General features: G+C 36.5%; 3 protein-coding genes and 1 non-coding gene across 6 annotated transcripts; 2 read left to right on the top strand and 2 right to left on the bottom strand.

Moving 5' to 3' along the window:
• Positions 1–673: 673 nt before the first annotated feature.
• Positions 674–755, bottom strand: Trnas-cga. Its single transcript has one exon. It is a non-coding gene; the product is annotated as a tRNA-Ser (tRNA).
• A 143-nt stretch (positions 756–898) lies between these two features.
• On the top strand, positions 899–8,577 carry LOC103517433 (pollen-specific leucine-rich repeat extensin-like protein 2). Of its 2 annotated transcripts, none has more exons than XM_026828212.1 (4): positions 899–2,184; positions 6,089–6,164; positions 6,838–8,124; positions 8,443–8,577. In XM_026828212.1, the coding sequence occupies exons 1-3, from the start codon at positions 2,167–2,169 to the stop codon at positions 8,106–8,108; spliced, it is 1,365 nt and encodes a 454-aa protein (XP_026684013.1). In that variant the 5' UTR covers positions 899–2,166; the 3' UTR covers positions 8,109–8,124; positions 8,443–8,577. The 2 variants fall into 2 exon arrangements, with proteins under 2 accessions (XP_026684013.1, XP_026684039.1); XM_026828238.1 differs by lacking the exon at positions 899–2,184 and adding an exon at positions 2,219–5,817.
• Positions 8,578–10,379: 1,802 nt separating this feature from the next.
• Positions 10,380–12,759, bottom strand: LOC103514698. Of its 2 annotated transcripts, none has more exons than XM_008479630.3 (2): positions 12,444–12,759; positions 10,380–11,894 (listed from the first exon to the last, which is right to left on the bottom strand). In XM_008479630.3, the coding sequence occupies exon 2, from the start codon at positions 11,851–11,853 to the stop codon at positions 10,864–10,866; it is 990 nt and encodes a 329-aa protein (XP_008477852.1). In that variant the 5' UTR covers positions 11,854–11,894; positions 12,444–12,759; the 3' UTR covers positions 10,380–10,863. The 2 variants fall into 2 exon arrangements, with proteins under 2 accessions (XP_008477852.1, XP_017303007.1); XM_017447518.2 differs by lacking the exon at positions 12,444–12,759 and adding an exon at positions 12,199–12,377.
• Positions 12,760–14,580: 1,821 nt separating this feature from the next.
• On the top strand, positions 14,581–25,020 carry LOC103514608 (glutathione-specific gamma-glutamylcyclotransferase 1). Its single transcript, XM_008479532.3, has 4 exons — positions 14,581–15,161; positions 20,438–20,473; positions 22,590–22,894; positions 23,352–25,020. Exons 1-4 carry the CDS (start codon positions 14,985–14,987, stop codon positions 23,617–23,619), a joined length of 786 nt encoding a protein of 261 aa, XP_008477754.1. The 5' UTR covers positions 14,581–14,984; the 3' UTR covers positions 23,620–25,020.
• Positions 25,021–25,714: the final 694 nt, after the last annotated feature.

Here is a 25,714-nt window from a genome sequence, read left to right as displayed (position 1 = left end):
CTTTTTCAATGAACTATCCTCAGCTTTGTAACCTCCTTGTACAACCTTGCAAAGAATTTGAGGAATGTCATTCATCAAAAGAAAGGGTTGACCTTGACACCCCTTTTTGACGAGTCCAATCCAAATCCGGTTTTGGAAGAGTCCACCGTTGATTAAAGGGAGGTCCTTGAAAAGGTATCAGTACAGCATCTTTGACTTTTGAAGGCGCTACGCTATTAAATTTTATTATTTTGTTTCCTTTTACCCATTTTCTTGTTAATATAATTATTACTTTCTATTACTACAGTATTTTTTCTTTTTTCAATTTCATTGATTTTTTAATAAGTCATTTAGATTACTGGCAATTTAATGAATAAGGCACCTGAATATATTTTTAGGAATTTTAATTCCCAGTCTATTCTGTTCAACTTTTCATCATCATTAACTATGGAAGCTGTCTGCAAAATTTGAGCCACCTGTGGCGAAAGGTAAAGTCGTGAGAGGCGCTAGTTCCTTTTGAGCTTTTTCCCTGTCCAGCCCTAAAAGTTCCGCCTTTGGTCCGGAATAACGGCCGAACCGTACTTCTGGAAACAGGGCCCAGGGATATTTTTTCCCCCTTTGAAGCGCGATTTACATAATTTATCGAATCTCTGTCCTAAGTTTGGACAACTTTGGTTGAGAAAAAAAAAAAAATCGCAGCCGGTAGGATTCGAACCTACGCTCCCATAGGGAATCTGATTTCGAGTCAGACGCCTTAACCACTCGGCCACGACTGCTTGGTATTTGGTAAGTTTCAGTATTGCTTTATTTCATTACAGGTATTTTTGTTTACAAATTAAAATCAATCAATACGAACAATTGAGAATTCATAAATACATAATAAATATTTAATATCCATAGGTAAATAGGTCAGTAAATAAGTTACTTCAGCCGACAATATTGGAATACCTATTCATACTTCCGTGTAGGAAACCACAGCCTGCGCAAGTTTCGGGTTCCAGCGGAGAATGAAAGTATTTAAACTAGGTACATGCTCTGTTGATTTGTCAGGTTTTCTCTAATTTCATTTTCTTTAAATTTTCCCCAAAATTTTGATCAACCACGAAGACATAAGAGGACCAATCGATTTCCTAAATATAACACAACTCTTCTTTAACTTCTTTGATGAACTCTTCTGTTCTTAAACTTTGTTGCTTACAGTAAGAAAGGGAAATATTTTAAAGCATTCCATTAAAGTTACCTACTTTTTCGGACTGGGGCACATGTCTCGGTTAAAGGGATATACCTACTTTATAGGTAGTACATTTTGGTAAATATAATTGTACCTACCCAACGACGTGTAAGCAGACCATCGCGTCGTTCTAGGTACATAGTTTGTTATTTTTTTCTGTCAGCAAAGATTGCCGGGGTTCAAATCCGCCGGGTAAGCAGAGATCAAAATCAAAGCCCCAAAAAAATGAGAATTTGACCACAATAATAGAAGTAGCCTACTGCTGGAGTAAAGGGACTTTTCAGTCCTATGCGAGCAGTATAAATAAGCACAATTATTATACATTATAAATTCTAGACTGCTTACTTAAAGGACTGTAGTTTCACTTCAGGGGCACTTGTAAGATCTTTGGATTCAAATATTCCGAATAACATAACATGCAGCTTAAATTTATGAGAAATTCAACAGTCATCATGATTCAAGATGAGAGTATCTAATAAAATAAGTAGATAGTTTAATTCGTGTCTATTAGTCTATTTCGTGTTAAGGATAGACCCATCTCCTTTCAGTGAACAGGTCTGATGTAATTATTTTTCAAATACTGTTGAGAAGTACCACCTATTCCAAACTCTTCCTGTTTAACCACGAATTGAATACGGATGATAAAGAAAAGAAGAAGGAGAAATAAATAGCTGTTACCTAGTATGTACTTGTTACAGATATTTCAATGCAATCTCTGTTAAGAGTAAAGTGATAGCGTTACATTTATCATTTAAATCACTACCAGTTGTCATCTCAAACAGTAAGCATTTCACCAGCGCGAACCGTTTTCTCTGACAGTTAGTTCCTATCTTGTGGAGAACAAAAAAAATCCGGACATCAGTTTTTCCTTACGCAAAACTCATTTTCCTTTTATTTATAGCTGTTCTGGCTTTTATTTGTTCGAAGAAGACCTTTTGTTCAAAAACTCAACGGCCATGTATTATTTCAAAATAGTAAGTAATCTATTTTTCATATTTTTATTACCCCTCAACATCAACGTTTAGTGCCTACCCAGCTAATTGAAAAAATGAAGAAAAAATAATAATAATAATAAAGTGGTACCTAATCTGTCCAAAAACGCTCGGATGTACAAATCGGATAAATCTGGAGTAGGTATACTTGAGCTTTCCGAAGTTCCGACCACTTTTGAGTGATAAGAGATTTTCAAACTATCAAATTGCTCTCTTATACTGCTTTCAATTGAAGGCAATGGCTACTTCTCCAAATATGTATTTTGGATTTTTGGCACTTCTTAATCCATCCTAAATGCATACCTTCAATAAGTGTATCTTATCTCCCTGTTTCTTTCTATTGACATATCAGGGACCAAAGTCAACATGACAATAATCGACCAAGAAAGACATTCAGAGAGTAAGGATTAGGCAAAGTTTTCGGACCTTTGTAGATACATACTTTATTTCTTATTCATTTTACATTATTTCTTATTTTCATGTCTTTTTTTTTCAATAGTAAATAATTATTAATTGTGTACCTTTTAAAATTCGCCGATAACAGTCAAATAATGAGGTATGAGGTCATTTCCATGGTCCATAAATAATAAGAAAGTTCAGTGGAAATGGAAAATCTCAATGTTTTGCCTTTATCGCTTTATCCAAGGTAGACATCGAGGAGACTTTTTAAACGAACGGGAGCGTCATGGACTGCTTAATTAATTAAAATTAGGTAATAAAAAAATAAAATACGAGTAGGTAAACTGTTAAACCGAGTTCGAAAAAAGGTACCAATGTATGTAACATAATAAATTAGACAAAACGGAGGTACGCATTTCATAATATCACGACCGTCAAGATCACATACGGAATCACCTATAGATTTAATTATTATCAGCAAAATTGGTGTTGAATCCCATCATCTTTTGTGTTAAAGACCTCCCATAGGGTATTTGCCATAATGTGGATCTAACAACCTTCCATGCTCCTTGTACGCAAGGCATTATTTCACAATCCCTATGATATTTGGTTGTGTTGTAACCTGGAGTCTACTGAATAAAGCGATCCTATACATCTTGGATTAAGAAAGAGATAATCGCGTAATTGGTAATTGATAGTGCGCCTACAGTTCCAGGGACTTCTTTTATATTCAGTTATTCACATTGAGAAATCGGTTGGTACTTGGGTATTATCTGAACTACAGCTACATATCAATTAACAGCCGAAATGACCAACAATCAGAATAGTAATTAATTACCATTTGTAGTTCTCCGATTTAGACGGACGGAATTCGAAATTTTATATTTTGCAAGTCGTAGGTACCCACTTGAACGTAACGTACCGTGAGAGGGGAATCGGTAGGTAGTTATTAGGTAGAGAAATTGAGAGTATCTACAATACAGTTGATTAACAAGGGCAAAGGATAAACGATTAAATAAGTAGGTTTACTGGTAGGTAGTACCCAATTACATTTGAGCCTTTACAAGTTATCTGACATAGACTGTACAGAAATAAGAACTGGCGTCTATCTTTAACATCTACCAACTACATCTCTAAGAAATGCACGGTAAAAGAGAAGATTTTGAAAAGTGCTGTTGCATAACATTCGTCCTGGTGGGTACAAACAAAGTTAATCTGAAATAGTCTCGTAGAAAACGAAAGCTAAAAACATGACTAATATTTATTAATAGATCACTTCTTTGAATAGACGGCTAAGAAATACAAGGTACCTAAACTTATTTAGGTTGATTTTGATTCTGACAAGGTGGCAAAAGATGCACGCAATTTTGTTTACTTGCACGCTATTACCAATACCTGAATGTAGAAAGTTTGCAGACCAAAATGGAGGGACCGGAAGTCAAAAAATTACGAGAATACCCTATCCTGCATATATCCATCTTCTGCTAGAGCAATCAAGCAAAACTTATGCGAAGTAACGATCACTTTTTACACAGAAATTAAAATTAAAATGTACACAATCGCTTGTCTTCTAAATATCTATTTCACAAGAGAATTTTTCAATATCAACCATATCAATGGTCTTGCTCTCAGGGAAGTTATTCGTCCAGACGATATCTCGCCAGGAAAAACTTTTAGGACTGAAGATTACGTAGGAACAATGACGAAGAAAATACAATGTAAGATGTTAGGATTGCATAACATGCCACTCAATGGTAACGCACGTAAATAGGAACCTACCTATCCTATTCAATGGATTGGAATAGACATGAGAATCAGTTATGGGAGATAGGAACTTGGAGGTTTTCGCTTTGATTTTTATTATCTGCAGTTGTCTGGTTCGGTGCATGGTTCTCACAGGATATCTATTGTAACGTACACTACTCGTCTTATCCCAATATATTTGTAAACAATTAAAATTTCAAAGACTTGTAGGAACTCATTGTCTTGAGAATGGGTGCCTTATAGGTATGCGAATATAAAAATTCCCAAGTAATTTTTAAATACATAGTCAGTAGATCTATCACCTTGATTTGTAAACAATAGCTTGAAAAGGGACATCCCATGCCCCTAATTACACTTCGAACTTTAAATAAGCCATTCCGCAATTCCACATCCCTACAGTACCTCTAATATGACAATAGTTTCGCTGTTCATAGAGGGATTCAGACATAAAAGGGTCCATTCGAACTCATTTAGTTCTGTAGGTAAGCAATGGAACTGTGGTGGTTACCCACAGAAATATACATATTATTACGTACATAGTACTCGTAGTAAAGATCCTTACAATCATTACCAGCAATTTAAGTGTGTCCGAACAATTAAATGACAACAGTACCTCCACGAACAAAGAACGGTGATAATGGCGATATCATTTTATTATCACTTAATATTTCCGGTCTTCTGAATAATGATTTAATGAATCACTTCTCTTGATCTCAAGTGACGATTTTGTAATATTGTCCAGAGCAATTAATGTGATCAAATACCTACTGGGTGTATTTTAAAGATTCATTTTTCAAGCTTCAAAATTATTCAAATTTAAATAAAAGGGTCAATGGAATTTCAAGTTCTACTCATATCAGGAAACAATCGGGTTTATACGCAGGAAAGCAAAAAAAAAAAAGAAGTCCTTATGAATCACAGGGCCTAGTGAATTTACTAGCAGTGTTTTCAAATTTTCATTAGGTACCGATACAATATTTATACGTTAAGCAAAATTTCATTTCCAATTGGATACCTATTTTCCATTCAATACATTTTAGTAGGTACTTGCCAGGTACCTCCATATAAACTCTAGGACTCTATAGGTAGGTACATTATTAGGCACTTATAGTACCGTCAAATATACGAATACGTATATACGCATACAATTTATTATCATTGCTACAATCCACAATATACACATGCACGACATCACTGCCGCAAAATTTGTATTATTTTATCATTTCACTTTCACATTTTATATTTTTCCGACGTTTTAATTATATTGATTCTATCACTCACTAGTACATCTCACACTTCATAGAGCAAGTACCTATGGGTGTGCGATGTCATTTGCAGTGCTTTGTATTTGTCATTTATATTTAACGATCTATTAATTTCTTGATACCCATCGTATCTTGTTACCTAAACTCTTCAGGCCGCAAGAATATCCTGATGGTGGTTTTGAGAAGGGTTTGAAACAAACATTCAGGGTTTCTGTGATTGAAATCGAATCAAATTCCATCGATTTTTTCGAGAGATATTTTTCGAAAAGTCTGTGGATATCTCATGGCTAATGTAGCCTAAGAATTTATTTTTTCTCCGCACCAGGATTGTGCCATCTGTCAGGCATTAAAATCAGAACCTTTTCTTAAGTGGCATTTGATACAATCGGAAATTGCCCAGAGGATCTTGTTTTTTTTTTCGAGACTAATATCTAAAATTAACTGTTTCTCTGTTTCAGAACATTTTCATTCTACTCATCAGTGTCATATTTGTGTCTGGCGTCAGAATTTACATCTTAGATGAGAAAAATCATGGTAAGACTCAATTTTTACTCAAAGTTAATCTCACGCTCTGCACGCAATTAAATCGCTTTACACACTCATTTTAGTGAGTATTAAAGGGGAATGAAAATATTATAGGTAATGTAAAAAAAGAAATTCAAATTCAATTAACATAATCACCTTTTTAGATTGGTTTTTCGTTAGATAATCCTATAGAACGTATAGGCGTAGATTGTATAGATGTACCTATCCGTAAAACAGTCTAGGGCTTTAGGGTAATAGGTATCATCAAATATCAAACTATGTATCTACCAACAGCTAAGTCCTGTCTAATTTTTCCGATCACCCGATCATGAAAACAGATTATTATATCAGATTACAATGATCAAATACTCAATTTAACTGCATTAGTTCAGCATTGATCTAATATTCTCTGTAATAGGTTGGTAATGTTGGTATGACAGTTGGCAATTGGCAGATAACAAGTTGTTTCCCTTGTATCATTTTTTTTTTGTATTTCTAGCCTACGAAGTATTGTATTATTTTGAAGCCTTAACAATTTTATTTTAATCATTATTAAAAATATAATTATGAACCTAGCTACTAACACTAACTTAATTTCAATGTTGAATAACAAAGTAGTGTCTATTTGATTAGTAAATAGTAAAATACTAACTGTAGTGATTTGTTCCTTGCACCGGTGTAGGTAATGCTAGAAAGTTACATTTCCAACAATTGAGAGAACGATCTAAGCGACAATCTCACGGCTCCAATAACAACGGATTTGGCAGATTTCCTGGCCCTGACCCTCCTCTCTACGATCCTCTCTTATCTCCTTCCTTCCAACAACCACAGCAACATCCCCCTCCTCCTCTCAACCAAAAGCCTCTTAGTTTTGCCGATATGGTAGATCTAACCAACCCTCCAGAAACCGACACACTCATAGACTATTTAACCCCACCAAGTCCTACGTTCCAAAACTTCCCTCCTGTTCAAAACAACGGACCTTTCCCTGCCACGTCTAATAATGTAAACTCCGTTCAGCAACCGTTCCAGAACCCTTTTCCTCCCCCGCAACAACCTTCCCCAGCCTTTTCCAATGTAGACCCTTCTATCTCTAACATCAACCCTTTACAATCCGACATTAATTCTCCTGCAAACATTAACCCCACAAATTTCCCCACTAACCAGCAAGGGTTTGTTGACCAAAATTCCAACTATGTGACACCCCCGTCAAATTTTGTAACACCCTCAAACTTCGTGACACCTCAGTCTCGAGAAATCTCGAGCAATTTTGCAAGTTTCGTAAATCCAACTGATCAAATCGTTAGCAGCAGTCCACAAATTAGCGCTCCTCCACCTCAAGGCAAATGGGATCTTGGATTTGACGCGAGCGAAATTCTAAACCCCCCTCTATATGAACCTTCCCCAAACCCTGGTCCTGGGGTGGGGGACTATGAAACTCTAACCCTGAATACTTCCCCCCGTAGACCCGTAGCTCCCCCAGTCATTAGTTCATCAGCTAGTTCTAATACACCAGTCCTAGCGTTAAACCCACAACACAGTCAATTTACAATTCATGGAAGCTTACGAGCGAATGAGCATGGACAAAGTATTATCTGGGGGACTTTCAAACCATCCCCTTTCACTAATCTACCTGCGGCGGCTTCTAATGATCATTTGAGATTCTCTTCCCCACCTCAGCAACCACTGAAAGAGAATTACACTCCTTTCTCCGACTCCTACCTCCCCCAAGGTACCGCCACTGATAGTTTTATTCCTCATCCTGACGAACCCTTCCCATCCTCCTCTTTCCAAAGAAGACAAGCACGAGATGATGATGAAGATGGTGAGGATGAGACAAGTTACAAGTCTCCAGTGCGTCAGGTCAAGGGTCCTGTGTACTCCTTTGTCAAGACGTTCAAGAATGGATCTTTCAAGTGGGGCGTGAGACAGGGAGCGTTCAACAAAAGATAAGAGTGACTGAGATCTCGTAAGTACTTCTATGAGGGAACAGGTGGAAATCGAACACTCAACATGTAGTTGTAGGTGCTATAAAACAGATAACTATATTTGGGGAAAATATTCCTTACAATAAATTTAATGGCAAAACATGATTATATGTACGAGTATTAGCAATTGGTTCATGTTTTCTACTCTATTGACGTTTTAATCAATTTGATAACAATGAAGTTTTCCAAAAGGTTTCTATAGAGACCGACACTGGAACCATATTTCATGCATTTTAAAATTGGGTAATGCATAATTATTTCTCTTAGAGGACTAACAATTTACACTGTTCATTTTCCAGATCTTGTGGAAGCAGACAGTAGAGACTTTGAGAGGACCGCCTCTGCCTCAAACTTGAAACCTGAGATGACCAATGAAAACGTCACAGCCAACTATCAAGATGTCATAAGCGCCACAGACTTCAATCGGAACCAAGTACTAGACTATGACAACCCACCTGTCCTGAAATCACACATTCAAGCAATCCCCAAGAAAAAATCATTCAAGAAGAAATACAACACCCCTGCAATTACAGAAATCACTCCATTTAATAACGACGATCTTTTGAAAGAACAAAAACGTAAACTCTTCAAGAAATTGAACGACTTCAAGAATTCTGCCGGACTCTATTCGTCTCAGATCAAAAGCGATCAGAATTTCGGAACTCTTGGGAATGATTATAGAGAGAAGTTTGGAGCCCAAGCATCCGAGTTTGAAGGAAACATTGGTGGTCTTGAAAATATTGGCAGTCTAGGCAATATTGGAGTGCATGAGGATGATTTCACTTCTCAAGGGAAAGAATATGAACGGAATTTCGGGAAGAATATCTACGATGTTGTAGGGGTCCTCAGAAATAATCCCAAGAGTATTATTAGGCAGCCGAAGAAACCTGCCGCTGTTAGAAACGACTATGACAATCAGTCTGAAGGTATGCTAGATAATTTCAAAGTCCATGACGTTTATAGAAGGGGAGATCATCATCAAGGGATTACAGGCCCTGTTCACACTTATCAGAAAACTAACAAGCACGCCCATTTCAAATGGGGAGTGAAACATCATGTAGGTCATCAGTATGCTTAAGTTATTTCTTATTGTTACTCTATTTTGAGCTCTTTAAAAAGTATTGTAAAACTTCCAGATGAGTGGTTTAGAGATTGTTAATAAACAATACTAACAAGATATTGACAGAAAGAGCCAGCGAAGATAGCACATTGAATACATCAGTTCCCCATGGATTCCTAAAGCAGCGTTGGTATCCGGTTGGGTGACCATATAGGCAATTGTGTGTTGCTGACTTTTACCGACCTCACTATGGCTGGGTGAGGGAGGAGACGGTGCAGTAAAGGTACAGTGACGATTTTTGTTGAAAATAATGCAGGAATACAAAGGTGTTGTTAGAAAAGTTACCATTAGGATAATGAAATTGTTGATTTTGTTAAATAAAATATTGTACATAGTATTTCTCTCTTTACAATTATATTTGTTGCTTCTCTGGGGCTTGAGATGTAATCATGTAGTCCTCTACAACTCTACTTATTCACAGAATCCTAGCGAGGTATACCTAAAAAACTGATTACACAAAATTCAACTGATTGGCCATAAGGAGTGCGAAAATTAGATGACTGACCATAAGGCCATATGCAAAACGGCGGTTTACATCGTTTGGTGAAAGAAAATTTCGGAAAAGTCGTACCATTTTCCAGTAGTACAGGAAAAACCACTTTCGGGATCATAAAACTCAACTGATTGGCAATAAGGAATACGAAAATTAGCTGACTGACCTCCAGCCAGTATGCAAAACAGCGGTTTACATCGTTTGGTGAAAGAAAATTTTGAAAAAGTCGTACCATTTTCCAGTAGTACAGGAATCGTACTCCTTATTGCCAATCAGTTGAGTTTTATGATCCCGAAAGTGGTTTTTCCGACTACTGGAAAATGGTACGACTTTTCCGAAATTTTCTTTCGCCTAACGATGTAAACCGCCGTTTTGCATATTGCCTTATGGTCAGTCAGCTAATTTTCGCACTCCTTATGGCCAATCAGTTGAATTTTGTGTAATCAGTTTTTTAGGTATACCCATCCTAGCGTATTGAAAGATTTTTTTTTTTTTTACATCTTGAAGGTTCAAATTTATATTGATTGGTACAGAGAAAAAAAGAGGATAATGAAATTATTAGATAACAGGGATTTAAGTTAAGGAGTACAAAGAAGATAAGAAAATGAAGAAATACTACTTTATTCCTTATCACCCAAACTGAACGTTCCATTTTGATTATTATCGATGGACGGACAAAAACATATAGGTAAGAGTCCTTTAAAAAAAATCTTATAGTTATGTATCATACGCCACCTAATTTACCACTGAAATATTCGAACCTTCACCCTACATTCAAAATGCTTCCAAAACCTACCGTGTCTTACCCAATACAAAATGAAATTTAATGACACAGGTATATTTATATCACTTGAGATTTAAATAAAACAAATTCAAATAATGAATACTATTAAACGAAAAAAGGCAGAAAAGAAAATGATACCTTCATGGTAAAATAAAATGGTTTTCAACCAAAACTGAAATGAAAAATGCAACCTTCCTTTTGAAATATACATTTTGGTGCTTTTGTAGCCATCAACCCTAGATTTAATTAAATTTAAAATTTTCACCCGTACTTATACAATATACACTTAACCATGTCAAAGGTAGTTAAACATTTTCACGAGTTTAACTACAAAATGCTTCAAACACATTAGCAGATAACAATTGGACTGTTTCTAATGAGGGAATGCAATTGAGAAACAATTGATCAAAGTGTTTTGAGTTCAGTCGATTACATAGCTTTGGAATTATTTTGACTAATGGAAGTCCCGTGTTCATCTCAGCAAAGTCACTGTCGGAAGTGATATCTGCCATGAACACATGGAAGCTTTTATTAACTAAGGATGTGGCAAGTGATGTCACCTCATCACTATTGAGAAAACATCCTGCCTCATGGATCATTGAGTTGAATCTCTCATCTGTATCACTCAACACATTAGTAGAGTTCTCATAGAAATAATGCCTCAAATTTTTCAGTGGGTTGTTTTCATCAAGGCACATGGATGTTTGGAAATTGTAAAACATTTGTTTCAAGTTCAAGAAGGTGAATATGCTTGTGAGTGAAGCTCCTGCCACAATAGTCTGCATTTTAGCTTTCACAAAATCACAGAGTTCCTGAAGATTGTTCTCAATGAAGTTTCCTATGCAGTTCAAATGACTGCTTTCAATGTCTGACAGTCTATTTTGATCACCAAACTTATAAGAAACTGTAACACTAAAATGAATTCGGACTCCTAGAATAAACATGATATTAGCATACAATAGGGTTGCAATTTGACTGAAAGTAGTCAGTTTAAGCTGCTCCCATATTTCCAGTTTCTCACTTCTGCTTGATGCTTGCTTGTATGATTCAAGTAATTCTTCTGTAGCAAATATTTGGCTGATTTTTTCAAACACATTCACTTGAAACTTTCTGATAGTTTCTTGTGATTTTGAATTGATGAACTTGAAAAGTTCTCCCTTCTCATACTTTTCCATGTAGTTTTGTTGCCACCATTTCAATATGTAACTCTGAACATAGCTGCTTTGTGCTAACTTATATCCTCCAAATAATATTCCTAGGAATATAAATGTCTTTTTGCGTTTTGACACAAAGTTTACAAGCTTGCTAAGCATTGTTCAAAATTGATTTTGTTGAAATAGCAAGTCAGTAAAATCTGAAAATATAAAGCAAAAATAAAATAATTAATTCAATTTTCAAGTGCCAAAAAATGTGGGTGGTCTGTTTCCCAAAAGGAAAATACACTTCAATTTTAAAAATCTATTGAATACAATATACCAATATATATATCTATTGAATCTCAATCAGTCCTAGATGGGGTGATTGCTTTGACATCTGGTTTTGGCTACAAAAATTTTACAAGAGGATGCCTTTTGCACTCAACCTTTTCTTTAGCAAAGGAAATTTCCAGCTTGTATCCTCCCTGTTTAAAGTACCCCAACCAGACTATACAGACTTACCCTCTAATCAAAGAAAAAAATAATAAGCTTAAATAAGATGTTACCCAAAGAGGTCACAATTCTTTTCAAGATACACTTAAGCTGTATGGTAAAGCGTTTCAAAGAAAGTAAATGATTTGAGTTGGATTTATTCCACAATCTTTTATTGAAGCAGGTGAGCTGAATGATAGTCATTGTAACTTTAATAAATGGAGATGAACTACTTAAAACAAACCAAATAGGCTAGTAATAATTGAAAGATTTACCATCAACTGATGGAGTTCCAAACAGAGAACTCAAACTGAGTAGAGGTTGAGCTCACTTTATCAGGACACAGGAGCTAGCATAATCCAGAATCAGCAACTTCCTGAAGTGTCCAATTGCAAACAGGTAGGTAGATTGTTTTCAACACAGGATAAGATCCAGACAGGATAAAATGAACATTTTATATCAAAGTAACAAGAAAATTACTATTCCTTCAGGAGGATTCAGAAAGTCCAGCAAAAGAACAAAAATCTTCCTGGATAAAAGATCTGAACTTAAAATAAATCCAACTTTGAAATTTCCAAACCTCAACTTCACAAAAATGGGATTTCAAATTTTGAAATTTCAAAATTACGCGCCAAAAAACCTTGACTCTGAAATTAAAAGCGTGTAGTATCTCCAAATTTGAAGGCGTATTTTATGAATAGGTATCTACCTCGGTAGGTTCCCAAAGCTAACCATTTTGATCCACGCTTGAAATCAAATCTGAGATAATCCTTTGTAGGTAGGTAGGTACCTGGTGACCTTTGACTTGAATATACCTAACACTTTAGGTTTAACTGACCCTGTAAATATCACAAGATCAAATAGGTAAACCTTATACCTTGGTAGGTATTTAGGTAATATAATTGGTTTAATTTATTGTTCCCGGGTAGGTATCAAAACAAGTTTTCTTCATATTCATATTTCAAGAAGAATAGAAGTAAAAAATCGTCTTTGGGAACATCACAAAATTTAATACCTACCTACTTACATTGAACTAGAGTATAGACATAGACCTAGGATGTCGTCTTTTCGATTTACAGAAATCTGAACACGAGATTCATGAAGCACAAGAAAACTTCTGGTTAAACTACCTGCCTCCGAGATAGGTATTCACTATGAAAAGCACAAGAAAGAGGTGATGACAGGTACCACTAATTGCCCACTGTATTCAAACGGTGTTTTTATTATTATTATTATTTTATTTTTTTTTACAAATTTCAAACCAAAATAAAGGCCATTTCAAGTATTCCAAGTCGGTACAACAACAAGAGTCCTTGTTTGTGCTTTGCTGGTGATGTTTACAGCTCAAAGGCCCCCCAACACAAGTTAATGTCTCAAAACATATATCGCATCGCTAGTGGTAACTCCGTCCTGAATTTATTGAATTTATAATCTTTATCTTTTTATCACCTCACAAGGTTTCGGAGGTTCAGACCCCCAAGAGACTTATTTACGAGAACAATCGAAATTGCCCAATTACCATTATAGGTACATATGTTTGTAAACACAGTGGAATTTTTACTGTATGCCACACATTCTTTTAATATGAGTGTATAATTTGTTTTGATTGAGGCATTTGGGTACTCCCATCACCTGATGTTTCAACTTTGTAGGTCTGGCGGTTTTGGTTTGGGATAGGGTTTTGTTATTATTATGCCGAAATATGTCCATTTATTTGGTTTTACATAATTGCGGTACTGACTATTTTCCGACTTCAACGACTTGCATAATTACAAGAACTTTTCCAAGTCAACTTTGAAAATTTCATTATTAATTCAATCATGGGCCTGACACATATCCTAGGAATCTAATCAAGTAGGTAATCATGTATCACACATTGTTGACTCAAAACTCACCGTGTATAGAAAAATGAAACAGTCAGAAGACATGAACTTTCATGTCCTTTGACAGTTCGAACATCTATGGATTTTTTTTTTAGGTTTGATAGAGGGAACTATAACTGATATAAGGTCTTATTGAGAGAAGGAAGACAGGATAGGAGAAAGCCAGCCGAGAACAAACATTATCCGTTCAGAATAAAATCCACCCCGGGAGACGAACCCGCGGCCTAGCGGTTACAAAGCAGACGCGCTACCAAATTAGTCAACTAAGCTGGCTGAATATTTTTTGTTTCGAACGTATTTTGATCTTTGATCCGTTCTTGTTCATCACTGCTTAATAGGTACCTCTAAATACCTCCAAAATAAACCATTGAGCAATACCTATAAGAATAGGAGAAGCATTATACCTACCATTATTCTCTTTCAGCAATGAGGAAACATTTTTTGCAGAAGGGAATGTAAAAATACGCAAGCGCTTCATTGATAAAAAGAACAAAGACAAGTTAGACACAGAGGGGGCTTTACTCGTGAGTTTAGCGTTCAGTTTGTTATCTACAAGCTAGCTTGTGACCTTCCAAACAGCGAAACAATTCACATTTTCATTTCAAACCATTTAGAGGTAGTGGAAGCTTGTGTGTTTTTTTAGTAATTTTTTATCAGAAAATTCAAATATTTTTTCCCGATTTTTATTGATAGTAGATATATTTTACAGATATTCAACATCGCGTCGTTTACAAAACTATCAATCATTAGGTACCTACTTTCTCCCGTTAGTTCTCAACTCAAAGCGCTGCTGTAGTTCGAGAAACAAGTTATTGAGTTGTGTTTAACCTTAGTAAAAATCATTCCATGTTGACACCATCAGTCAATCGAATGATCAGTTACCTGAGATTGATTTAGTTCATCGTGATCTGTGATAGTGAATTATCTTCAGTAATGGAGCACCCCGACTCTAACCCTGAAGATCTCAATTCTTCCATCTGGGTCTTTGGCTACGGATCCTTGTGCTGGCACCCAGGATTCGATTATGACAAGTCCACCACAGGATATGTCAAAGGATACACGAGGAAATTCTGGCAAGGAAATGATCAGCACAGAGGAACTCGAGATAATGTAAGTATTCCTATTCAAAACCTGGTGGTAATATTTTCATAGGGAGGTATCCTAGTATTTATACTTTGCAAAACAGGAAATGGTAGTCTATTTTTACATACCTACCTACTCGTACAAAATTTTCTGGCAAACAGTAAGTTGACGAAAACGTTGAGAGTAAATTCGGGAAACATCGATTTTCACAATATTGGTCCATGTCAGTTTTACCATTTTTGGTAACCTTCAGACAGATGTACCTATCTATATACTTAGTGTGTATCTAAAAGTTGTATACATTTCGGCGTTTTATCATTCAAATCTCTATAAAATCTTAGACAAACGTAGACAATGCTATGATCCTGGATACAGACAATGTATTGATAAGATAGCAAAGGAATGTGGGTGGTATAAACGTTATCTGCCCTAATGGGTACCTATTTAAATGATAACATATAGAACACTAGTTTTCTCTTACCTACGACAGTTCATGTCCCAAAATACCTCTACTTATGACTCTTTTGTCAGAATTGACTCTAGACCTGACCTATTTATAAACGGGTCATGTAGAGAATTTATTTTGCTGTCTCCGTGACAGACCGCAGACATATTCACTTTCAACTTTCAAGCTGTATCTTTATATTCCTCACCTAACATAAGGTTTCAAGGAATAATGAAATCTCAACTCATTCTTGCGTCATATACAGCGCGAATATTTTGTGAACTCGTATTACATGCGATAGAAGTACGTATACGTACGAGTAAGTAGGTATTTTGCTGATGGGTACCTACCTATCTTACAAATATTCTTACATGCTATTTGATTACTTTCTGTGTGTCTACCAAGAACCGCTAATTGTCTGATACTGAGGAGTTATTATTTGGAGACTACATCAAGTAAGATATAACGATCAATTAGGTTTCTTGATTGCTGGTTTAGACTTTAGACACAGTACGAAGCAGTAAGATGATGGTTTCACTCAAATAACCCAAACGGCGCCAGTTTAAAACCGGCTTTCAATAAAGAAAACAATAAAAAAATAAACAATAGGTTTGTGAATATACCCAGGTGACCTGGGTGTATGTAAAGGTAGGTTTTATTTAGTAGTGAACTGCCTAAGGGCCGAATTCCTAGTCAAGGTAAAATACACAGGAGAATTTTCTGTAAAAATTTGGACCTATAGGTCTTATTGATTGGTTTGATAGTCTATTAAATTGAAAACCCTTTTGTTTTGACTGCTTGAAAATGGAAAATTCCATTGAAATTTCTCTTTAAATTAGGAAAACCTACCTATACATACTTATACCTACTCAGTACGTAGGTCTTAGGGAAAACCGTACCTTGTGTGATAGGTACATAGCTACAAGTAATAAAAGGGGATTTATAATCATAAGGGCGATCATCGATCATAGTAAAATTCATAGTTTGTATGTAACTACAGCACCATCATGCCTTTCAGGAATTACCTATTCACTGTAAAAATTTATTGATCACCGCTTCATTCAGTTTTCATTGGAGCAGTGGTCAATTTTCCAAAGGTCCGTTTTTCGAAAGGAAAATACACCTTAACAGTGTAGGAGGTAAAATAGTGAAATAGCCTTCTAAGTAGTGTCTGGCCACGTGGTTATTGTTATGATAGTGTGGCATTGAACCCAAATGTGTTATCTAGAGATAAAGAAAAACCGTATAGAAAGTACTAACATGCTGCGGACTAACCTGCCTATACCCTGTGCGTTAGAGTAGGTGTAGGTAACAGAAATGATACCTAACTATGTATTATAACTAACCTAACCCAGATATATACGAAAGTAAGTACTTACCTTTATTTGAGTATGGTTATTTTGCAGTTATCGAAATGATAAGTCCAAGTAGGTTTAATTCGTATTTTCTTTTGACACAAAAAATAACACACTTCAATTGTGCCTCTATGAATAACTGAAGTGTCTGGGACTTTCGGGGGTGTGCAAATTCTGACTTCTTCGTAAGGAATTGAAGGGTTCCAAAGAATTGATTCTAAAGAATTACATCAATAACTTCTTTTTTTCGATCCTCTTCGTCATTTTATTGGTAGGTATACTGTGTTTTAAACTACTTGATATTCTCAATAAGTGGGGTATCTTGGTATCTATCTAGGTATAGGTATACTCGTGCCTATTTTGATTCTAAGAGACTCACGATAAAGTTTAGTATGTCAATCTAAATTAAGCCTTGTTAATCAGAGTCTATCATTTTATATTAGATAAGATTGACATATTCAAGAAAGGAAATGAGAAATTGAGTACACTCAGGCAGAATGGAGAGTAGGTATTGGAGAGTACCTACCTACATATTAAAGGGAATGTAGATAAGGCAGGGCATTGAGATAAGTTATATCATAGATTAAAAGAAAAGGGGAAAAGTAGGCTTTATTATTTCGTCTTTTGAGGATTTTATTTACAACCACAATGTGTTAAACCAATGTAAAACTAGTCAATGTCATAGAAGCCTACCTAATAACATCTAAAACGTCGTGTAGGCATACAACTTGAATGTGATAAAGAGAAACATAAGTTATATCAACAAATACTTATAAAATAAACAAATCGATTAGATAATAATGCTAATCAATATTAAAATAAAACTTATTCCTACTGGTATGGGGAGGTAATGTAGATATACAACAGCGATCCAATAAAAATCTCCGTCAAAAGTCGATTCTTCGGAAGACCGTGGGAATTTAGAACTTATCACTTGTTCAGTGCAAAGAATTGTTCAATTCTTGGTAACTTATCGTACTTCATGGACCTTTGAACACAACATCTCATTGCTATCACTAATTCTATGAGTATGGCCCTTGTCCTAAATAATGTCCGGGTTTTATATACCATGTTGTAGTAGGTGTAGGAGTTGGCAATGAAATCCTAATAAAAGCCTTATACCTACACACCATTATTGGCAATGGAAATTCAAACAGTTTTATAGGTACTCGGTTGACCCTTTGGACTAATATTGCAGTACGCCTGTTTTCTTTCTTTTAATAAAATTTACAACATGGTTTTATTGATAAGTATTGACCTAGACTCAAAACTAAAAGTTTTTACCAATATGTACGTAGGTATCGGTTTATGTAGATATTTTATGTCACTTCTGCAGGTATGCAGTGTTGCAATCTTTTCAGTATTGCAACTATCCGTGACGGTGATTTCGCAAGAGCTCTGCGCCTACATTTCAGATAATCGTCTCAGGATCTTGCTTACCCTGAAAGTTAAGTGACAAGACCACAACATGGTAATTTGATCTCATAGACAAGGCCATAATGCCCACTAGACGAACTTGACTGCAAGAGAATACCCGGAAGTTGTTATCAAATGTCGGCAAACACAGTTGCTTTTAATGATGTTTCGTTATCAGTTATCACCGAGTACTTAACAATAATGAGTAAAAAGTTGATAGGTACCTTATTGACAAGACAAGATGCTAGTGCTGTAAAATACGATATGGTTAGTTTTTTACATGGTTTTAATCAACTTAAGAGCTCTGTTTGTTTTCAGCAATTAAGTTGATGTTATACCTATCTTAGTACCTTCTTCTTTTTTACTGAAAGCTCCCAGTTGCAAAGTGCAATGATGATCTGCCAAACAGGATGTGACTTGCTGGCTTCGAGATTATCTATTTTTGAATCACAGAGGGTTGTTTGCTACTCTCATGGTTTAACGATTTGATATGACTATCATAACACTTCGATATGACTAACTGTCATAACACTTCGATACGACTAACTGTCATAAATCATAATACTCATGACATACCTAACTCATAAATCAGCAAAACGAGAGTGAACGAGGAGTGACATTAGAATACTTGTGCCTATCTGATACAACAGTTTCAACTTCGCCAAAGAAGAACATTATAGGAACCCAATTTATCTGTACAAGTGTACACACTAAGTAGGTACCTGCCTACATACCATACCTATTATTTTGTACACCAAATGAGTACTACCTATAGTATACAGTACGTACTTACCAGTCGTATTCGGCATATCAGTTTAGACTGCTGCAGAACCAGCCACCAGCCACATAACTAGCCAAGACCTTGACTTGTGTACATACTACATTAACAGCTGTTATAGTATAGTAGTAATAATCATAATGATAATAGCATTGTTAATTATCACATGGATTTGATATAAGTAGGGTCATATTTACACCTGCCAGTCAGACCATAGGATCAGTTCGTGAACCCATGATAAAATGTATAGAAAAGTAGAGGGGAAAATGTGTAACAAATGACATGCCATCTAAAACTGATCGAGATGGCCTGTCTGCTTGGTTAGCGCTGGTTCGAATCCCAAAGGAGACATTGGATTTTATCTGCCTTGATTTCAAAGTTTGACTATAATAACACTAACCGAGGCTATATCCGGGGTAAAGGGTACTGTTAGGCCAGCCACTCACTATCAGGTAGACCTGACAGGTACGCCTGACCAGGGCCGCGTGTCAAGTCTACCTGATACCTGATGAGCACACACACTATCAGGTATACCTCACAGGTACGGCTGAAAAGGTTCGCCTGTCAGATTTACCTGATAGTGAGTGGTTGGCCTAAGCGGTTACTTTCCTTCAAGTAGTACACTCTCACGTATCTCATAACGAAGCATACTATTACTTATTGATATAAAGTCAATCTACCACGTGCACCTGCACTCGCTGCTAAATGACTAAAATTACTGCTTCAAAGTTCTTGCTTCGACATGGAAGTGTGTTAGCCTCAAGAAGTAAAACTTAAGGCTATAAAGTCATTACTTCAGTAAACAGGTGAATGGTAGCATTTTTTATGACATAGAATTCAAGCAGTTTGAAAGTTTGGGTTTGTTGCACTGAGAGCAAAATGATTGTTACCTACATACCTACTCGTATTGACGAAACGTACGAGCATGCACCTAAAAACGAGCAATTTTTTTCCCTTTCGCTGGTTGTAATAAGAATGGGTAAGAGGCAGAGCGGACCAAGTTCAAAAATTGACTTTTTGAGCATTGTATATCGCTGGAAACAGCACGAAAAGATCTTATTTTTACTTTTTAATTGGTTGCTAACTTCCCTTTAGTGTTGAAATGAGAGTAAAAACAAAATGGCTATGTCTATTCAAACTTAGGCTAGTTCTAAACTTTAATTCTATTTATCTCAAAACGCTTTGCTTGGACATAGTCCACTCTGCATCTTACCCATTCATATTGTCCCTAATCTTATAGGAAGGAAGTTCAATTGACAATAAAATTAATCATTAATTTAAGCAAAACTTTCTTTTTCTTTTGTTTCAGCCTGGTCGGGTGGCAACTCTAGTACAAGAACCCGAGGTAAATATTATTTCCACCCATCTTAAGGTGTGTCCACCTGTCCACACATAGTCGACCGGCCGTCGATCGATGTCGACTGGACGCAGCTTAATATCGCACCAACGCGACGAGACGTAGGACTAAAAAGTCCCTTTTGTCATTAATTTCAATTTAGTCACGTTCTTGGTTAGGTACAATACAACATTTGTTTGGCCTATCTTGTATCTTGAAATCAAAAATAACCATTGAGAAAAATTTTGGGCGATAGAAATTCGCTGATACACTTCCGCGCCACATAAATACTTCACTAGGGTTTAATGCCCTAACCGCGTTATTTGAAGCTTACGTTGGCGGGTTACCACGTTTATTTTATCTACGCATCAGAGAGTTATCGCGGGAGAGCAACATAATCTAGGTTATGTTAATTTTGCCAAAATGTGTTTTTATGATGCAGAGATTTGATGTCAACATTCTCGGCTAAGTAGCGCGTTCACGTTTTGACCGAGTGTTCAACTACATACAGGGTTCCCTCAATAGAATAGAAAAATATACAGTGTGTTCTGTGTGTTTGAAAGATTCGTAGATTCATATAAGCTGAACCCATCTTTTGGCTCAGTTGCCCCTACATCTAAGTATGGGTCGAGAGAAGAACTAACACCGTAAACCTGTGCTAATAACCATGTTCATGGGAGGCTAAATCAATGGCTTTCGTGGTAACTTATCAGCTACCCACAAGTCCAAAAAAGTAACTTTATTACTAATAAGAGTAATAAGTAGATAATAACAATATCTACTTATCTTACTAAGAATCTTAGTCAAGCCTTTCAAACAAAGGACTGTTCTTCACGGTCGACCAATCAGCTTTAGGTAACGAAAATAGACAAAGACGACTATAACTATGGTGTCCAAAGAGAAGAAGGTAGAAGTAGAAGAAGACCAAAAATTGGGAAATGGAAAATTCCATACACCGCACCGTGACATTCGAACTTTAGTCTTTATCAATTTAGGTACCAGCGTGTTCCCTTTTCAAAACATTGGCGTAAAATTTATGGAGCGTCAAGTCAAAAATTGGGCGCAAAACATAGTTTTCCACGGGGCCACGCGACCTCAGCGGCCTTGAAAGGTGGCTGGTGTCTTGGAGAACATAAAGTCATAAATTGAGCGTAAAAAATATTTTCGCGCAAGTTTCAAATAGTTTACCATAAGGCCACGCGAATTTGATAGCCTTGACGGTGGCTGGTGTGTCTAATGTACGGTGCATATTCCAATAAAATATCTTGGCAAAATTTCTGTTGTTGTTTTTATATGGGGGGAGGGCGGTTCTATTAATAGATATAAGGCGATAATTATATTTGGACAAAGGAAGTGATTTGGAATTTTAGGACAAGCTCAGGGACTGGAAAGATTAATGCATAATTTTTGCTTTTAATATTCACCCCTTTTACTCACGAGCTGATGTTAAAATTCAGTAGCTCATCAACCGTGAATCCCGCTATTGATTGGCCTAATAAACAGAAGGTAACATTAGCTTTGTTCGTTATTTGATAACACGGCTAAGCAGGGGAGCTTCCTAATCATTTACCACACTAGGAGACATTTCACATTTCTCTGATTCTCTGAGATAAATTATTTCTAATCTAGCTTATTTACCTTCTTTGATTAGGGGATTACTCTGTTGTAAGAGCCTTTTTGGTACTTGGATCCTATTTTTTTCGACACACTTCATTGTTATTGTGTCTTATCTAAATATTTAGATACTTATTCATATGTGACCCACAATAGCCTTACTTTATTTTTACTTTATCATCTTCAAGTACGGTACTTCGGTCACATCTTATCTACACGAGTAAGTACTTGCGAAGTGCTGAAGGTACTACTGACAAGTGGGTCTTTACGACTGTTCTGGAACTCAAGTACTCAAGATGTTATAAGATTTCGTTTTGAAATAGGTATATCATTTTCCGGATAGTTATGAAAATTTCTCTCTCATTTCAGGAAAGGGCTGTAGGAATTGTACAAGTCAAGTCATAAATTGTAACACAAGGTATTCAGGGAAAGATATTTTCGACAATTCCCCAGGCCCTAAACATTGAAATTTCTTTCATTGACAATTTCCGGTTTCCTTGTATGCTTTCAGAGTATTGTCTGGGGTCGCGCCTTCCTCGTAAGCGGAAAATCTGCCGTCCCCTACCTTCACACCAGAGAAGGAACCCTAGGAGGCTACAAAACCTCATTCGAACAATTCTACCCCAAAGATCACTCTGATCAAAGTTCGTCTTCGGAAGATGGTCTCAGTGAAACCAGTCAACCCATTCGTACCATGATGTTCATAGCTTGTCCCACCAATAGTATGTGGTTGGGAGAGGCACCCTTGCATGAGATTGCCAACCAGATAGTCTCCTGCAAGGGACCTAGTGGACATAATGCCGAATACGTTCTTAGGTAAATTAGGAAGCAATGTTAAGTATATGTAGGTGCAAATACTGGTACATAGAGATCAATATGGTTGATTCAATCTTGCGACGCCGTCGCGCGTCGTAAGACTAGAAATATTAATACCATGGAACCGTAGCCTTAGAGCTTGCACAATCAGGCCTTGGGCAGGTTAAGATAAGGGTTAGAACTCAACTGTTAGCTGAAGAAGGCAGACCTTTCTTCCTCGAATCCCTTTTACTTCCCATTTTCGCATACTCGTAAACAGTCTGGTTAATTGTTGACTTAGGCCAGCCACTCACTATCAGGTAGACCTGATGAGGTGTACCTGGTAGATCTGATCAGGTGTACCTATCAGATCTACATGATAGTGAGTGTCTGGCCCTAGAGTCATCGGTTTTATTCTATTCCAAGTTAATCAGTTTCCAAGTCTCTCAGTATTGATTCTATCCCATTCTCTTCCCAGGTTAGCGATATTCATGCGGGAGAATATCCCGGACGCGCACGTTCATGATCCAGAACTTTTCACGCTGGAAATCATGATCCGTTCCCGTCTCAAGGAGAAGAAAATCCCCCTTCACGTCATCATGGGAGAGGAAGCTCCATCTGATAGCACTTCCAACGCCAGCTCTAGCTACCAGGACGACCTAGACGTGAGACCAGTGTCCAGGCGGTCGTTTGACTTCACAGCCCGGCTGCCAAATAAGAACCTCCGCTGTGTGAACATCAACTGACCTGAACTACCGTATGACTTCCTACTGTTTGTCAGTGTGTACGACGAATAGTACTGACAAACACCCGGAAATCCAGGGAGCTTCAAACGTTTTCTGTTTAAAAAACGGGACACTATTGATTAACTGTGTCCACACATAGTCGACGCCGTCGATCAACCAGGTGAAGAGGTGAATCTATGTTGTCGAGGCAGTGTACGGTTTCAGTCGACGTCGATTGATCGACGGCGTCGAATATGTGCCGATACAGATATACACTCTGCAACTTCGCACTCTGCAGAAATCTTGGTCTCCCGTTTAAGGAAGAATTAACTTTTGCAGACGGCACAGCTGCAGACTGTATGCAGGAGTAAGTCCAAGACACCTGTTCAATGTTTTTGTATTTATGTAACTCAACTTTTACGATTAGGTATTTAGTTATGAAACATTAGGCTCTAGGACCTAAGTAACTTCATTGCTAATTTACCGGTTAACTGTGTTTAAATAGAAGATCTTATACCTATTTGAACAAATATCTTCCATTTAAAATAGCTGCCCCGAGTCTTAAGATAAGTCTTAGCAATTGAACTACTGAATGCTGGATGAAATAAGTGTCTTTTGGCAGTAATCGCAGTGCTGGTCACTCGATTATTGACTGCTTCCTAGAACAATCCAATAAGATCCAAGAACCCATATCTATATATCACCCCTGATAGGGGAAGCCCATGTTTCCCTTATGGCATGATCCCATAAATGGGACATCCTGTATTGTGAATATTAACAACCACCCCGTTCTATTCAAATACCGACATTGTCATTTAGTAGACATTATTGCTATTGATATGGTCCTACCTCTGATGATAGCATCTCGGTATTCAGCACGTGTTATGATCTACACAAGCGTAACGCATTAAACAATCATAATGAAAATGTACCTCGGTAACTTGCAGTACCTAAATAAATATTTTGACATTTAAAGTCATGTCCCGTGCATAATAAATAGGACTTCATACTCGTGGCCAATAATTCTGATGCGTTACGCTTGCAATGTATAATTAAAAGAGTAATTCACTATGATAGATATTGAATAATTCTTCTACATTGGCTTGCAAAGTACTAACTGTGGATATAAATCTAAAGCTTGCGCGTGGTACAGGGAAGATAATAAAATTATAAATTAGTGAATCATATGAGCACTATGCACATGTAATGAATTTTCCGACACAATATGCTCGATTATAATTATAAGGAACCAATTCCAACATATTATGGATCCTCTTGTTATGAGATCAAAAGGTAGTGACAGAAATTGGCAGATTTATCTTTAGGATTGTAGAAGCCGTGACTAAATACCCAAGTAGATAGGAACAGTTAAACTTGATATTATCGGACATCACACAAGTTTTCATTGCCTCTAAATGCCTCAAATTTTATTGTAAAGTATTTGATGTTTTTTTGTTGAGTTTATTTGATTTATGTACCTACCTTCTCTTACTATTAACTTACCATTGCAAATTTGAACTCTTCCTTGTTTTTTATTATTTAATAATGAAAAAACTCTGTAAATAAGCTTAATTTCTAAGAAATATTTTGTTTGTTAATAATTTGATATATTTTGCAAAAAGCCCACAAGTGACGAATAATAAAAAATTGACACTATATTTTTATTTCATTTTCTAAACTTTTCTTAGTTTATTTAACATAAATCTACTTTTTAGGAACTTTGGGAATGGGAACTGAAATTGTATTAAAAACATAGAAAATTAGAAGTAGACCTCGCTCAATTCGAAGTTTGGTGCCAAGTATGATAACAGCTTTATTGGGGTAAAGTTCCATTTAAGTCCACTAACATTACCTACCAAACCTTAATGAAACCTGCCCTTAATCTCTAGTGAGACCTACACATAACGAAGGATTGACATAGAAGATGCTAGTTCGTGTTATCATAAGCATTGATAGCAAAAATGTTATCAGATGAGTAGCAGAAAACAGAAAGATACAAGATTGGAATCAAGTGACAAGAAGGCTTATCAGCAACTCTGGACAAGGTTGCTCGTGACATTCAACACTTGAGACCAGGAAAACTCTGCTGGTACCTACCTTATATTTAGTGACTTGA

This window comes from Diaphorina citri, unplaced genomic scaffold (assembly GCF_000475195.1).
Source record: "Diaphorina citri unplaced genomic scaffold, Diaci psyllid genome assembly version 1.1 scaffold3, whole genome shotgun sequence".
Lineage (NCBI taxonomy): Eukaryota > Metazoa > Arthropoda > Insecta > Hemiptera > Psyllidae > Diaphorina > Diaphorina citri.
Note: the sequence above shows the minus strand (reverse complement) of the source record. Positions and strands in the feature narration are given on the sequence as shown.

Coding starts and splice junctions, on each gene's coding strand:
- LOC103514608 (XM_008479532.3), top strand. CDS start 14,985: ATGGAGCACCCCGACTCTAACCCTGAAGATCTCAATTCTTCCATCTGG. Junction 15,162..20,437: donor ACAGAGGAACTCGAGATAAT/GTAAGTATTCCT, acceptor CTTTTGTTTCAG/CCTGGTCGGGTGGCAACTCT. Junction 22,895..23,351: donor AATGCCGAATACGTTCTTAG/GTAAATTAGGAA, acceptor TTCTCTTCCCAG/GTTAGCGATATTCATGCGGG.
- LOC103517433 (XM_026828212.1), top strand. Junction 6,165..6,837: donor CTTAGATGAGAAAAATCATG/GTAAGACTCAAT, acceptor GCACCGGTGTAG/GTAATGCTAGAAAGTTACAT.
- LOC103514698 (XM_008479630.3), bottom strand. CDS start 11,853: ATGCTTAGCAAGCTTGTAAACTTTGTGTCAAAACGCAAAAAGACATTT.